General features: G+C 40.0%; 1 protein-coding gene across 8 annotated transcripts in view; it reads right to left on the reverse strand.

Annotated features, from left to right (window-relative positions):
* LOC132782807 (protein CEPU-1-like) overlaps nt 1-17,472 on the reverse strand; it is a 1,227,856-nt gene that overhangs the window by 136,155 nt on the left and 1,074,229 nt on the right. For all 8 annotated transcript variants that reach the window (XM_067470763.1, XM_060787738.2, XM_060787737.2 and 5 more), the window contains exon 4: nt 12,603-12,728. In XM_067470763.1, coding sequence (XP_067326864.1) covers nt 12,603-12,728 — 126 coding nt within the window. The remainder of the gene's footprint in view (nt 1-12,602; nt 12,729-17,472) is intronic.

Here is a 17,472-nt window from a genome sequence, read left to right on the forward strand (position 1 = left end):
TGCACGCGTTGTAATATAATTTTTTTGGCTTTTTTAAATCTTATCTGCTGTGTTTTCAGTGTTTTTATGAGTGATGGTCACTCATTGGCCTGATAAGTGTATTGTGTCCAAATTTGGTGTAAATTCACCCAGTGGTTTTTGAGTTATGTTAATTCCACAAATGAACATTACATTTTTATTTATAGAGATACTAGCCGTCCCCTGTCACGCATTGCTGTGGCCCACATGGGGGTTCTGTGTGGGAGGTTCGGCCCAATTCTATCATAGGTGGGGTTCAGAATGCTCTGTGATTGTAGGTGAACTACAAATACCAGCAACTACAACTCCCAAATGTCAAGATTATATTTTCCCCAAACTCCAGTAGTGTTCACATTTGGGCATATTGAGTATTCTTGTAGAGTTTGGTCCAGATCCATCATTGTTTGAGTCCACAGTGATCTTTGGATGTTGGTGAACTACAACTCCAAAATCAAAGGACACTGCCCACCAAACCTTTCCAGTATTTTCTGTTGGTCATGAGAGAACTGTGTGCCAAGTTTGGTTCAATTCGATCATTGGTGGGGTTCAGAATGCTCTTTGATTGTAGTTGAACTATAAATCCCAGCAACTACAACTCCCAAATGACAAAATCATATTTTTTTGAGTGAAGGACATCCATTGGGTTGTTAGGTGTCTTGTGTCCAAATTTGGTGTCATTTGGCCCACTGGTTTTTGAGTTCTGTTAATCCCACAAACAAACATTACATTTTTATTTATATAGATTGACTGTGTCGTTTTAAAATAAATATTGCAATTTTTGTATGCTTTTCTTGCACAGTGAAATGTCAGCCTTTTCAATTAAAAAAAGTTTTTTTTAAGGCAAAATATTGAGAATTGATGGACAGAGGTTTTGGCTTCCCATTTGCATTCTTTTGCCCCATTCGTTATGTTACTTTTTGTGCTTCATCTTTCCCCAGCAATGCAACAATATTGGTGAGCTCAAAACTCTTGATAAGGGATTCTTCTGTTAGGGAGCATTGTAGGAAACAAGCTCAGAGCAGAGAACGCCCTTGACATTGTGCGTGGGCCTGTTGCCATCATGGCTGCCTTGGGGACATAAGCACCACAGTCAAAATGACCTTTCCCATTTTCTTTCTCCCACTAAGATTCCCTCTTGCCCTCCCTGATTAAGCGCACATCAGAAACCATGGCAGATTTACAGGTTAAAGCATGATTTAGTGGAGTGCGCTGCAGCCAAATTAATGCTGGCTGTAATATAGTTTACCTCATTAAACAATGCACACCAAGATCCCGTCTGCTGTAAAACAATTGGTCTCCGAAGTCTAGTGTTCATCTTCCAGGGTTGCTGGGAGATAATAAATGGGTAATATCCCAGCGATAATGGTAATGGAGTCACGGCTCAGAGCTAATATTATGGCAAAGCTGCAATTATTTCAACAGTAAACAAGGAGACGGTTGAGTTGTCGACAGGATTTGAGCCTGTTGAAATGCTTCAGTTAATTTAGCTGGATCCCGCAATGGTGGCTTGGCTCTTAGAAGGAAGATGAAGTTCTCATCTGCTGAGCAAATGAGCCAAGGCTCTTTATCACATGTTGGCTTCTGCAAAGCTAAGATCTCCTTTCCCACCCAGAATGTCAAAGAACATCTCAACGATGACAAGAGATGATGCGTGGTGAGAAAGTGGAGGAGGAGGAGACATCCACAAAGACACAAAAATGTCCCACAGAACAAATTGATATCACACAAATCAGGGCGGATGAAACTGACGAAAACAGAAAAAAATGCACACATAAATTGACGAAGAGTGGGGTGGAAGTGATAGTAACAGTATTACAGGTACACATTTCACATTTGAAAAATGCAGGTGAAGAGGAACCAATGGAAATTCAGAGGCAGCAAGCATATTTTTGGTACCACTAGTGTGATTTCTGAGTGGTGAAGTGTAGTGATACATTGCTACTACCAAATTTCATGAGAAATACCTACTTGAATGTAGTGCACTATGGAATGCAATGTGCACCTCAATTTTCAAAACCCTGAAACCAAAAAAACCTATTTGCTGGCAAATGTAATGTGCAGCTGTAAAAAATGCACTCTTTGAAATTTGACCAGAAAATATGTGCATTACAGTTGCTGTTTGCTTAGAGCTGCTTCTTTAAAAACCAAATTGTTAGGACACCAAATCTTTCAGCAATTGAAAAGAAACCGGATATTTATTTATTATTTATTTATGACATTTATATGCCGCCCTTCCCACCCTGAAGGGGACTCAGAGCAGCTTACGATACACACACACACACACACACACACACACACACACACTATATTATTAGCGTTGTACAATATTAGTATTATATTTTACCTTATTGTACTATACCATTATATTTAATATTATTAGTAATACAATATATAAAATATATAATTATATCATACTAGCTATACCCTGCCACGCGTTGCTGTGGCCTATAGTAAATCTTTTCAAAGTAGAGGTAGATATCTGGAGTATTATGAAAGAGAGGTACCTACCTATTCCTTCCCCCTTTTTCTCCCCCTTTCTTCCTTCTCTACCTCTTATACAATTAAGAGGCATTATACAATTAAAAACAATGACAGACAGCAAGGCTTCCCTCTTTTTCATCTCTGGCATCTGGAAGCTGTGCTTGACTCGGCCATGGGGAGGTGCTGTTGTTCCTTTTTTCTATGATGAGGAGTGTGTTGTCCATGGACACCTTCCTGATTGAATTGCTGGCATGTTGTCTGGGGCACCTTTACCTCCCCGTTAAGATGGTACCTATTTATCTACTCACACTGCTGTTTTCAAACTGCTAGGTAAGCAGACGGTAGGGCTGACAGTGGGAGCTCACCCCGATCCATGACTTGAACTACCAACCTTTCAGTTAGCAAGATTGTCTGTAGCTGGCGGTTTAACTCACTGTACTAGCAAGTCCCTGCTCCACTATCAGGCAGAGGCTGGCAGGTTCTCTAGTCTCATCCTTATGGAGGGACAAAGGCACGTTTTAGTGTGCTATTGTAATGTGCGATCAAATCTAATGCACACCCCAATTTTGTCTAAGCACTTAAGCCAAAAAAAATGTGCATTCAATTCAAATAAATATGGTATGTGTTTCAGACAGAGAGCATATTTCCATGTATGTTAACAATACAATCATACACATAGGTACCCAGAAGTAACTCCCAATAAATTCAGTGAGACTTACTTCTAGCTAAATATGTACAGGACTGTAGCATTTTAAAAGGCCTTTGGGATTCATGTATTTCTTTAGGGCAATTATGCTTTTTTTGCAATTATACTTTTCATAACTAATTACATTTCATTTATCTCCTGGAGCTAAAAGAAGTGCACAGTATTTTCCCAATCCCATTTTTATTCTAAAAATAACCACATGATGTTGATTAGGCCGAAAAGTACAATTGGCTCAAGGTAACCATATGTGTATAATAGTGTTTTGGGGGGAAATGGAAATAGTCTCATCTGCAATATTCATTAGGCAGAGGGATGGGTATGAACACAGTGTTCATATGGTGGAAAACACTGTTTGGGCATTAAAGAAAAAGCTTTACCTTTGAGCAAGTTTGATAAAGGCGATTTTCTTTTACTATACAATACACACACACACACACACACACACAACATTATATTTACTGATCCCCCGGTGGTGCAGTGGGTTAAACCACTGAGCTACTCAATTTGCTAACTGAAAGGTCACAGGTTCGAATCCGGAGAGTGACATGAGCTCTCGGTTAGCCCCAGCTTCTGTCAACCTAGCAGTTCGAAAACCTGCAACTGTGAGTAGATCAATAGGTACCGCTCCGGCAGGAATGTAATAGTGCTCCATGCAGTCATGCTGACGACATTACCTTGGAGGTGTCTATGGACAACGCCTGCTCTTCAGCTTAGAAATGGAGATGAGCACCACCCCCCCAGAGTCGGACACAACTGGACTTAATGTCAGGGGAAAACCTGTACCTAACCTGTACTATTATATTTATTGTTAATCATGTCATTTGTATGCATGCAGACATAGTAAATATGGTACTTACTGATCTATCCCCCCTCTTCCTGCTCTTATTTCAGTCTTTCCTAAACTAAGTACACAAATTTTAGGGCTTCTCAAAGCCTGGTTCTGAAAGAAATAATAATAATAATAATAATAATAATAATAATAATAATAATTGAAAAGTCGACAACAGATCCCAAATGTAGACTCTGCAAGGAAGCAGATGAAACAATAGATAACATCCTCAGCTGTTGCAAGAAGATCGTGCAGACAGATTACAAGCAGAGGCATAACACCGTTGCTCAGATGATTCATTGGAACTTGTGCCACAAATCCCATCTGCCTGCGACAAAGAACTGGTGGGATCACAAGCCGGAAAAAATTACAGAGAATGAACACATCAAACTCCTCTGGGACTTCCGAATTCAGGCATACAGAGTTCTGGAGCACAACACTCCTGACCTCACAATCGTGTTAAAAAACAAAGTATGGATTATCGATGTCACAATCCCAGATGACAGTAGGATTGCAGAGAAACAACTGGAAAAGCTGACATGAAATGAGGATTTAAAGATCAAACTGCAAAGACTCTAGCACAAACCAGTCAAGGTGGTCCCAGTGGTGATCGGCACACTGGGTGTAGTGCCTAAACACAATTGGCGCTGACGAAATTACCATGTGCCAACTGCAAAAGGCCACTTTACTGGGATCTGCTCGTATTATTCGCCAATACATCACACAGTCCTAGACACTTGGGAACTGTCCGACGTGTGATCCAATACAACAGCCAGCAGAGTGTCTGCTGTGGACTCATCTTGTTGTGTTTCAAATAACAATAACAATACACTTCTCTATGCCACAAATATAAACAATGAGTTACATCGGTTACATCATTTCATGCATTACAGTGGATTTTCTCAGCCACAACTTTCTCTCACACATCCCCATGTGTCTATATTTGCAATTCACAATGTCATATTTCAAAAGAAAAACCACCTGTATACACTTCGCATTAAGGATAGAAACCAGCACACCGAACAAAGAGTTAAAATGGACTGGAACACCAAATAGGGGTTAGATATCTGAGGGAATGACAGAAAGAAGGGGGGCTGCCAAATGGTCCCACAAGTTCTAATGACTTGGGCATTAATGATCCTCCTCAGGGTTCTGGACCTGGTTGACTTATGAACCAAAGGAGCCGGAGATGAGAGGTCACACTCGCAACTCTGCATATCTTGCCTCTGTAGCGTGATGAACTTTTTGAACTTCTGACCTCATTAAAAGACTGAATGGCCCAGAGCTGAAACCAAGTAATTATGGAGCAACACCAGATTTATTGAACAAGTTCTGTTCAGCAACAGTGGCTAGACATGTGTGTGTGTGTTTGCGTGCATGAGTGTGTGTGTGTGCAGAAGGCAAAAGAAAGGTCTGTTTCCCTGTGAAAAGAAATTCTGTGGTTGCTGCCCACGCGTCATTCTATTTTGTGACCTTTACTGCATCACTCGCCTGCTTCCGGCTCACCTGGTCCTGCAGAGGAGGGCCCCTTTGGCCTGCCATTCAAGCTATGTCAGCTCATCACAGGACTCCCACGCCAATACTATCTTCTAGCTGCTCACATATAATACTGAACTTGCCCCTGTCTTCGAGTGCCAACGTGGACCATCCTGACATACTCCAAGCTTTCTATATTTTGATGTCAAGACATCTCCCAGCTCAGAATGAACACATGCTGACAATTAGAGCCTTCCAGAACCAAGCGAATGAAGAAAAGGGAAACGACTTCCCAACCCAGTAGCAACACTGAGAGACGAAGAATAGGCTGACCTTTTTTCCTGACTTAACAGAAAGCTATTTTTGCTACTAGCATTCACACAGTAAAAAGCAACAATGCATTGAAGATGGACATACAGAAAACATCAGGTCTTTACCAGGGTGTTTGCAATCCACATTGAGTGTAAACTGAAGGGGAAGGGACTTATATATCTATGTTTCTTCATAATTCCTCTTTATAAACTAACTAGCCGTCCCCTGCCATGTGTTGCTGTGGCCTAGCCTGTGTATATGTGTTTTGTGTATGTTTATACATGTATATATATATTTGTGTATATATGTTTTTGCATGTTTATGTGTGGTTTTGCGCACACGTTGCAATGTGTTTTTTCTCTTCTGCTGTGTTTTTCAGTGTTTTTAGAGGTTATGGTCACTCATTGGCCTGATAGGTGTATTGTGTCCAAATTTGGTGTCAATTCATCCAGTGATTTTTGAGTTATCTTAACCCCACAAACTAACATTACATTTTTATTTACACAGATAGATGGTCACTCGTTGGCCTGATAGGTGTATTGTGTCCAAATTTGGCGACAGTTCGTCCAATGGTTTTTGAGTTATGTTAATCCCACAAATGAACATTACATTTTTATTTATATAGATAGTATTCTCTTCGGGTTGTTGTAGGTTTTTTCGGGCTATATGGCCATGGTCTAGAGGCATTCTCTCCTGATGTTTCGCCTGCATCTATGGCAAGCATCCTCAGAGATAGTGACTACCTCTCACTACCTCTGAGGATGCTTGCCATAGATGCAGGCAAAACGTCAGAAGAGAATGCCTCTAGACCATGGCCATATAGCACAAATAAATCTAAAACAACCCAGTGATTCCGGCCATGAAAGCCTTCAACAATGCAATATTCTCTTCCATTGCCTTTCCCCCCCTCCAAACTATAAGAATTAAGGACACATTCAAAATAAGTGAGCAACCACAGGTATAGAATAGATAAATACACATATTTCTTTGTGTGATGTGTAATTAATCTAGAAAATTGATTGCAACAGGTTGCTGCCACAATCACTAGCTTAAAAGAGACAACATCAAGGACTGATTCAGAAGCAATAAGTCTATCAGTTCAAATGGAGGGATGCGGAAGTAACTCCTTAACTCTTTTCATTCTGTCCTTTCATGTGCTCCTCTGCAACTACTTTGCACCTTGTGAAATAAAATGCAGAGACATCAAAATCTATTTCTATTGGAGAAAAAACCCCAACATCTGAAAATTGAGAGAAAATCGTGGCTGCCTGTACCATTTAGTCTGACCTTGATCCAGACCATTTGTCCATGGAGCTCCAGTTCTTCAAGGATTCAGACAAAGGATCTTTGCTGATGTTTGAAATCCTTCTGGCTGGAGATACTATGTCCTTCATCACACTAGAGAAAACAAAATCCACTTAAAATTTAGTTTCTGCTTCCTGCAGAATTCTGGGCTTTGTAGTTTAGTGAGGCTGTTAAAGGCTCCTCCCTAAACTACAAACCCCAGAATTCTGCAGGAGACAGAAACCAAATTTTAAGTGGACTTTTTTCTCTAATGTGATGAGGATATCAGAAGGGAGATAAAGAACTGTTGTTCTTGTCCCCAATAAGAAAAAAGATATCTTGTTACTAGGCCTGGGTAACAACGGAAAAATTTGTTTCTAAAATCGATTTGTATTTGGGGTTTTTTTTTGTTTCGATATTTAAAATAATTACAAAATTTTCCTTTTAAAAAGTTCGATATTTACGAAATTTCGTAAATGGTAAAAAATTAATGAATCGATTTCCGAAACAATAACAAATCGATTCATTAATGGCGGACTCGACCGCGAAATACGCTAAAAAACCTCCAAAACCTTCTGAAGCTTCCCTCTCCCTCTGTTGTTGACTGTTGGTGTGATATTATAATTTTTTTCACTAATTAAACCATAAAACTGGCCCAGACATGCGGAAATAATAACGAAACGACCTCAAAACAATAACAAAACGAATAGAATATCGAAATACGAAGCATTTACAAAACGTTTTTGAAAATTCGTTTTTTTTTAATAATTGCTCCAGAATGGTTCATTATCGTTTTGTAATTGAAAAAATTAACGAATTATTAACGAATTACGAATTAACGAAACGAAACCGCCCAGCCCTACTTGTTACATCAAGACAACTCACTGAGAAACTAATCAGCCATCACAAGGTCTTTCTCATTTGGGAACATTTGTAGAAAAAAAGTTTGAGTAAAGTACTTGATTTTTGTGTGTGTGAAAAAATGGTTTTGTGCAAAAAAAGGTGCAATTTTGCACAGAAATTAATATAAGACGGGGTTTGTGCAAAATATTTCTCACACATAAAAAGGGGAAAAAAGTGATAGATGCATAAAACTCCTATAATTTTCTCCAGTAAAGAGAAAACCTTGGACCGCGAGAAGATCCAACCAGTCCATACTTCAGGAAATAAAGCCTGACTGCTCATTGGAAGGAAGGATATTAGAGGCCAAGATTAAGTACTTTGGCCACATAATGAGAAGAAAGGAAAGCTTAGAGAAGACAATGATGCTGGGGAAAATGGAAGGAAAAAGGAAGAGGGGTCGACCAAGGGCAAGATGGATGGATGGCATCCTTGAAGTGACTGGCTTGACCCTGAAGGAGCTGGGGATGGTGACGGCCGACAGGGAGCTCTGGCATGGGCTGGTCCATGAGGTCACGAAGAGTCGGAAGCAACTGAGCAAATGAACAAAAAAAGAGAAAAAAATTGAAATTATTTCTGAAGGAGGGAAGGAAGGAAGGAAGGAAGGAAGGAAGGAAGGAAGGAAGGAAGGAAGGAAGGAAGGAAGGAAGGAAGGAAGGAAGGAAGGAAGGTGTGTATTTCTCAGTGAATATACATAGGCAGTGCCCTCTATAACTTTTGGCATCAGTTTGATTCCATTTTAATTGTCAGCTAGAGCGATTTGGAAAAGAAGCCACCCTTGAATAAAGACACAGACAAAGGCACAGCGGGGTTTTCAGACCTTGAGCATTCAGAGCGATCAGTTGCAGAACTGCGGTGAAGTCAGCATCTGCTGGAAGTTTATCTTCTCTACAGTAAACAGAGCAACTCAAGTGGCAGGATGTAGGGCTGCTACAAATACACATGATTTCACAGTTCTAACATATGGACCCCAGCTTTGCTCTATTGTGGCTGAAGAGGCCCATCAGACTTGACAGAGTCATGGGTGTGCAATTTGGCCCCATTCAGATAATAATACACATGTCACAGTCAACTAGGGATGGATAGGGGAATAGTCTATTTCTTTCCTATATCATTTTCAGATGTGTTTAGTCCTCCATTTCAATTATATGTATTTTCTCCTAAAATGGACAATCTTGTATGCATTTTCTTCTACCATATGCATTTCTGAATGGATCTTTAAGTGAAGAATTTCACCATACTATTGAGAGGCTTGAGCCATCTAAAGGACATCTCAATTGCAACCTGCATTATGTGTGCGGAAAGTGCAAATTAAGCTGATTTGCTTAAAAATGGGGATCAAACAACATTTTCTAAAATACGACCTTTCGGCAATCATTCCAATTTGTGATGCATCACTTAGGACCTTATCCTACTCAAATTTTTCCCGTTTACTTACTGTCTTCATACGCTAGCAAAACAGAGGCCATCTCGTGATGCACAGCCACTTTTGGTGAATGTGTGTGGAAATCTGTCTTGCCAGCATACACAAATGGAGAGAGGAGTCAATTTTCAGGAGTTGGGTGTTTCCTGACTCCTGTCTGGAGAAAGCAGCAGGAAGTGAATGAAAGTAGGAAGAAGACAGGAAAATGTTGTGGGATGGCTGACCATCCACCAAGATGGATTTTACTGGGGTAAGTCGAGTTCCCACTCTATAAAACGCTTTCCTCCACTCCTCCCCCGGCCCGTACTACATATGCTCCATGCAGAAAATATTATGCATAAATGCATAAAGCTTACTCAGAGTTACATAGTGGAAAGTCGGACATCTAGTTTTTCTGGGTAAATAGACCCAAACTGAAAGACAACCAGCCTGGTGCACTGGTTTGAACATTGGACTATGGAAAACGGGGTTTAAATCTTTCTTTTGGCCATGCAAACCCACTACATGATCTTAGGCAAATCACACTCTCTCAGAGAAAGACAATGACAAATCTCTTCTAAACAAATCTTGAGACAGAGACAACTGGAAGGTACACAACAACTGACAACAATCCCAAATCTAGTGGTCTTGAAGTTAGAAACCAAAAATATATATTGTGTTCCTCAAGGCATTTCCTGGCAAACTTCTAAACAATGTTCCCGACACTAGAACAGGTCTCACCCCACAAAGTTTAAAAGAAGATAAACGCTGCAAAGGTAATACTGTTGCTATGAACAGAAAGATAGGTAATTTCTGTCTCCTCACTTCAATTGTTAGGCTCATACTAATAATTATGAACATGCACGTTCCTAATTTAAAATACTTTATATACACTCCAAATGGCCTCAAGTCTCCAGTTTTTGTAGGTTATTTGTCAAGAGCCAAGTAAGCTAGATTAAAGGTTTCTCATTCCATCTCTCTAAATAGGGGCTTGTCTATATTGACAAAATGTTTGGCACCACATTTCTGTTTGGCACCACATTTTCCCAGTCCACACTGTCCTCACAGTGACCCCATTAACACCACACACAATAAATGTATTGTAGTAAGATTGCCATAACTGGCAAAACATTTCCCTCTGGTGAACTGTTAAAGGGTAATCACATTTCCAATCTTTCACATTATTTTTTACCACTCACCCCCACCCCCATAATGCATGTGACTACTGTATATGTATTTTGTGTCAAGCAGTGCTAATACTGATATATTGATATGGAAATATCTGCACACACATGCATGCACATAGATTCTGAAAAATAAAATCACATCCAAACCAGGAAGGAATGATGACCTCCCACCAACTATTCTACCCTCCCACAACTCCACAATAAAATGATCCCAGACAGACACCCTGTAAACCTGCAGGATAAAAGGCAATGTTTTTTGAAGTATAGTCTAAAGAACTACATTGCAGGTGAATTTTCAAGAACACTATGAGGTGACTACATTTTTTAGTCCATGTGGATTAAATGAGAAAGGATAATTCCCCTTATTTCATCAAGCCCATTTAGTTGAGCTTTAATCTCCAAACAGGAACATTTGATATGTGTATGTTTGAATTGCAAACTGTGATTAACTGTGGTTGGTGTTTAATGCATAATGCTTAATGGCATCCCCACAGTCCATCCCTATATCTCGGTTTAATATCTAGATGTTTCACAGCCTTGGACAATTCTGAACTGAAAATCCCAGGCACGAAAGAGGTTGATTAAGAAGATAGACTCTGCTAGGGGACTGTGTTTTTTGTGGAGCTGAAACAATAATTCTACTAAATCATATCACAATGATCTTGGGAGCATTTTTGTAATGAAAGGGAGCATTGCAAAGTTCTGCCAGTTGCCATTTCTGGATTGGGCAGGTTGATTGGAGGAAAAGGCCCAGTGTCAACTGATCTTTGAGGGTGACTGAGCTGCTAATACATAGTATGTAATCTGGACTGAAAATCTGGCAAAAGCTGTTCCAGTAAATTATCTAACTCTGCAGGAAATTTCTGATTAGCTTGCTCTTCTCCCCTTGGTGCTTCAGCTGTTTCCATAGCAGCTAAATCCTAAGTAAAATGGAGACATCTGGTTCGAACTCAGGTAAAGCTCCCTTGGGCAAAAGAAACCGGCTGGATGACAGCAAAGAAAGAAAACATCCTTTCAGAAAGTGAGCAACTGCAGCAACACCTGAAATTGTCACATTCCAGCTACAGAAAAAGCCCATGAGTAGGAGCCAAGGCCTTGAATGGTCAATTAAAATAGGAAGTGGCAAAAGGAAATAGAGAGAGAATCAAAGTGGAGTTCGGTAAGCTGACATAGAAAACAACATAAGTGTCAAGGTGTGAAAGGACTCTGGAAAAATTCCTTTAAAATCCTTCAGATATTTCAACCATGGCCCTCAAATCCACCTTGAATTTTCAGATTCGTCAAACTTCAGCAACAACTCTGGTACCCCTACTAATCTCATCTTTGGATCATGCTTTTTGTACTGTCGTGGCTATTTGGGTTTCCAGTATTCAAACCTTGGTAGCTAATATTTGGGTAATGGTATGCTATTTCCCACACACATGTCTCCTAACATTAGTCACCTTATAGAAGTTAGTGAGTGAATGGCTATGTAATTGTGATTGAGATATATATATGTGTGTGTGAGAGAGAGAGAGAGAGAGAGAGAGAGAGTGCGCGCGCAGAGAGTAAGAGTGTGACAATGTCCATAAACCCAGGAATGTGTTCATAACAATGCATAGGCATATTAAAAAGACTATGTATTGGGGAAAAAATCTAGAAAGTGGTCAACCATGTGTCTAGTGATCTGTCAGACTAGAACAACAGACACAACAGATCCTTCCCTCTATAACTGTCAAGATACAGTAATATTCTAAGCACAGAGGGCTGGTCCTCAAAACATTTGATGCAAATATATTACTGAAGGTAAGCAAGTTCAAATGTGGTCAATGTCTTGATTTGACACCACTTAGAAACCATATGTATGGTATATTGCTTTGGGCCCCATGCGGAAGCAAGACAGAATAAATAGACGAAAACATTAATATTAATATAAAATTCCCAAGTCTATCATGAAGTAATCCAACCATAAATTTGAAATATACTCCTGTACTACTGTGCCTTTTCTCCACATACAAAGCATCTTACCTTTAGGTGAGATGTGTCTCCAAGTGATTGTAGGGTCTGGTCTACCTGTAGCAATGCAGGTGAGACTGACATTGCCACCTTCATTGATGGAAATGTCTGATGAGATCTCAACAATCTTGGGAGGTACTGAAACAACATAAAAGAGATGATGTCCTTTAGTTAGTTAGTTTGGGGATGAGTCCAATATTCATGTTTCTAAAAGCTCTAAGCAGCAAATCACTGTGAGTTTCCCAAGGAAAAGTGAAACCAACCAAAGATGACCAACAAGCAGTAAGTGGATTTGGTTTAGCCCCTCACAACATGTTTACAAACACTTTCAGATATCATAGACCTCCAGAAAGGCAAACAGACACAAAAGGAAATCAATGCCAAAGTCTCAGTAGATGTTAATATGATCAAACTGAAGCTCTCATAGTTGGAACAAGCCTCAAGATGACATGTCTCATTTGAAAAGATGATAATATTTGATAAAGTTGAAGACAGAAGAGAAAGAACCGTTGCAGGCATATAGATTCAGCTAGAAATCCATTACTTTGAGCTTCCAAAATCTAGACAGGGCTGTTATAAAGACAAGGTATCATAAAGACACAGCATCTTTATGATAGGCAATGCATAGGGTCAGTGTAAGCTGAAGTTGACTTGACAGCAAATAACAATGTAACAAAAGCAGTCGGAAGTTGTTTTTTTTTTCTGAGACAGACTCCCCTCCTCATTTATTCCTTTTTACCCTGGGTTGTTATATGTAGCTGCATATGAAAAATGGGATAATAATAATAATAATAATAATAATAATAATAATAATAATGATGATGATGATTCACTTAAACACAGTTGGTGCTGACAAAATTACCATCTGCCAGCTGCAGAAGGCCACCTTACTGGAATCTGCACGCATTATTCACCGATACATCACAGTCCTAGACACTTGGGAAGTGTCCAATGTGTGATCCAATTCAACAGCTAGCAGAGTAACCTTGTCTGCTGTGGACTCATCATGTTGTGTTTCAGATGATGATGATGATGATAAAGTTTATATCCCGCCCTGTCTCCGAGGGGGACTCAGGGCGGATTCCAACATATAGCAGCAAACATATAATGCCTCCGTAGAACGAACAAGTACCAACATAATAATCCCAGAAAAACCTCACACATGAAAACAACATTAGAACCTAGCATCAATAAATTAAACCAAACGTAATCAAACAAAACATATATGATAACATAAAATCTGAACATAAAACATCCACATTGATTTACAAAAGCCAACTTTCGTTCACAAATTTGTGTGAGCTAGTTGTGTGGTCAGTGTGGTTGTGTGGCCAGTGATGGTAACTAGGCTAATGTGAACTAGCAGGGCCTGGGTGCTAAACAGTTCTCAACCAGAAGACTGGTAGTGATCTCTCATTGTCTAATCCTCCTCCGCTCCATATGCTATTGAGCAAAAACAAGTCTTCAGTCTCCTCAAGGAGAGGAGGGAGGGGGTCAGCTTTCTTCCTTTAGGGAGGGAGTTCCAGAAGTGTGTGTGGGGGGGGGGGGGAGGGGGGGAGACCATGGAGAAGGCCCTCTCTCTCATTCCCACCAGCTGTACTTGAGATGGTGGGAACGATGGCAGGGCCTCCTCTACTGATTGCAGTGTCTAAACGGGATTTGTAAGAGGAGATGCAATTGGACTTACTCTAAACAACTCAAGTAACCTGGACTTGAGTTGTTTAGTGTTTTAAACCACTTTGTATTTAGCCGGGAAGCGGACAGGCAGTCAGTGGAGCTGCTGTGACATAGGAGTTTATCTCTCCCTGTATGGGACTTCAGTTAGTAATCTAGCTGCCGATCTCTGAACCAGTAGAGCGTTTTGCAGTAGTCTAAGCAGGATGTGACTAAGGCATGGACTACCATGGCCAGATCTGGTGTCCCAATTAATGGGTGCAGATGGTGCATGAGTTTTAATTGTTCGAAGGCTCTCCTGGCCACCGCCGACACACTGGAGACTTCATCCCATTGAACATGTCCAGTGTTTCGAAGAGTAGTTTTACCATACAGCTCAAGCATACTCCATTTTGAAACTGAATGGATTATTTTCCTACTTCCATCACACACTAGCAAAACTATCTGTTTTATTCAGGAGTTCTCAGTTGATTTTCCATCAAATTGTCAAGAGTTGCTCCCACCCACTGTCCCTCCCCTGTTTTCTTTGTGAAAAGAAACACCTCCTCTCCTGGACTATGATTTTTGTTCCTGGGTTATAAATGTCATTTTCTAATTGATTCTATCATAAACACATGGGAAAAGTTTATTAAATTGCAAAAATGTTGTCTTTGAAGGAGGGACATTCTGCAATAGCACTTTTTGCTCTAGTTTCTCAATTACTGGATATCTTGTAGAGTCTCCACCAATTTAACAGTTTGTGGGAACAAAAATGGAGTTTCTGGAGCACAACAACTTCTGAAGTAACAACTACACAATTAAACAGGAAATAACACTTGCAAAGTAGGATCATATTTTATTTATTGTTGTTGTTGTTGTTGTTGTTATTATTATTATTATTCAGAGAGAGGATGGACATCTGTTGGGGATGCTTTGATTGAAGGTAAGGGTAGAGCTTTTTTTTTCAAAAGGGCATTTCGGTTCCTCCCAGAAATTGTGTAACTGTATCATGTTAAAACTGAGAACAAGGAATACAATCATATGATAGAATTGGCCATTTTGTCCATTTCTATCCAGATAATTTGCAAAAAAACATCACTTACCAACCAGTTTAGAAAGCTTCTGGAAGCTTTGCAACTTTTGCAACCCTTTTTAAACTCGAAGATATCTCTACCCTACACTTGAAGCCTACATCATGTGATGAACACAGCTGATTGCCATTTCTTAAGTGGGTGTCTCAGTAGTATTTAATAAATGTGATGAAGTGGTTAGGATGAGATCCTACATCAAAGAGACAGAAATAACTGTATGCTATTAGAGTTCCATGGTCATTACATAACTTGCCTCATAAGTCATTGTTACCAAACCAAATGCACAAGTTCATCTGCATTCATATTCCACACAGTGAATGACACAATGATGCATCCATGCATTTCCATTAGGGCTGGGCGGTTTCATTTCGTAATTTCGTAATTCGTAAAAAAAAATCGTTTTTTTTTTTTTATAATAAAGCAATAATGAACCATTCAGGAGCAACTAAAATATGAAACGAATTTTTAAATTCGTTTCGTAATTGTTTCAAATTCGTTTTGTATTTGTTTTGTTATTGTTTTGAAATCGTTTCGTTATTATTTCCGCATGTCTGGGGCAAGTTTTATAGTTGTTGTTTGTTTAATCAGTGAAAAAAAAATATAAATATCACACCAACAGTCAACAACAGAGGGAGAGGGAAGCTTCAGAAGTTCCCCCGTCCCATTTGGAGGTTTTTTAGTGTATTGCGCGGTCGCGTCCGCCATTAACAAATCGATTCGTAATTGTTTCGTAATTGTTTTGTATTGTTTTGTAATTTACAAAATTTCGTAAATATCGAACTTTTTAAAAGAAAAATTTCGGAATTCTTTTAAAAATCGAAAAGCAAAACCCCCCAAAAAACGAATCGATTTTAGAAACAAATTTTTCCGTGGTTGCCCAGCCCTAATTTCCATGTACAAATATGGAGCTAGGAACATTCCACATCACACTGCTTCTGTACATATCTAAGACACCACACACAGAATTCCAGTTGATATTTTTCTCTCCATTTTCTGCCAGAAAGGGGGAAAAAACCATTTCAAATTAATCCCAGAAGACAGAGAACAACCAAAGTCTTGGAACACCTGTATTAGCAGAGAAAGGATTCCCCTGCTGTGACCTGTCCCCCCATCTGCCCCATCTTCCCTAGACTGCACCCCGACTTGCCCTGTTTCAGCTACTGGTAGAGATGTGAGCTGTTTCAAGGGAGCAGGCCGAGCATAAAGCAACTGCAGTGGCCTTGCATACAATGTTTCTGACGTGCAGATAAGTAATTTATTGATCCGTAAAGCACTCTGAGACGCTCAGGAAGGGATTATGTCATGCCAACGCTGTGCAATAAAATAAAAAATGATGGACTTTTTGTGAACATGAGGGTGATTTAAGGTTTGTAGCTGGAAGTGTAGTTAAAGTACATTTTAAGTGGAAATCAAGGTAGGTAATGAATTACTCTGTGTCCGGAAGGGCTGATGGGAGTTTGGTTTTTTTCACTTTCTCCTGGCTTCTAATGGTAGAGCTAATATTCAGACTGTACACTAGAGGACAACAGAGGATTAAGCTCAAAGTAGCAGAGTGAGCCCTTGATGCTGGATGGGAGATGCAATTCCAAAGCACATTCTGTGCATAGTTGCCCCTATGCAGCTTCAGCCAGTGCAGGGCATTGGACTAATGATGTATAGCATTATTACCCCCATAAAGTATGTACAAACTGTCTGTGCTAATAAAGATGCAACTAAGAGTGCTTGCATATTACATTTTTTTATCTCATGGAGCCCCCGGTGGCACAGTGGGTTAAACCGCTGAGCTTGTTGACCGAAAGGTCGCAGGTTCAAACCGGGGAGCGGCGTGAGCTTCCGCTGTCAGCCCTAGCTTCTGCCAACCTAGCAGTTCGAAAACATGCAAATGTGAGTAGATCAATAGGTACCACTCCGGTGGGAAGGTAACGGCACTCCATGCAGTCATGCCAGCCACATGACCTTGGAGATGTCTATGGACAATGCCAGCTCTTCGGCTTAGAAATGGAGATGAGCACCACACCCTAGAGTTGGGCATGACTGGACTTCATGTCAGGGGGAAACCTTTACGTTTACCTTTAACCTATCTCATGCGATTCATTGGCCACTACATGTTTGGGGTATAGGGCAAACACAATTGGTTG

This window comes from Anolis sagrei, chromosome 7 (assembly GCF_037176765.1).
Source record: "Anolis sagrei isolate rAnoSag1 chromosome 7, rAnoSag1.mat, whole genome shotgun sequence".
Lineage (NCBI taxonomy): Eukaryota > Metazoa > Chordata > Lepidosauria > Squamata > Dactyloidae > Anolis > Anolis sagrei.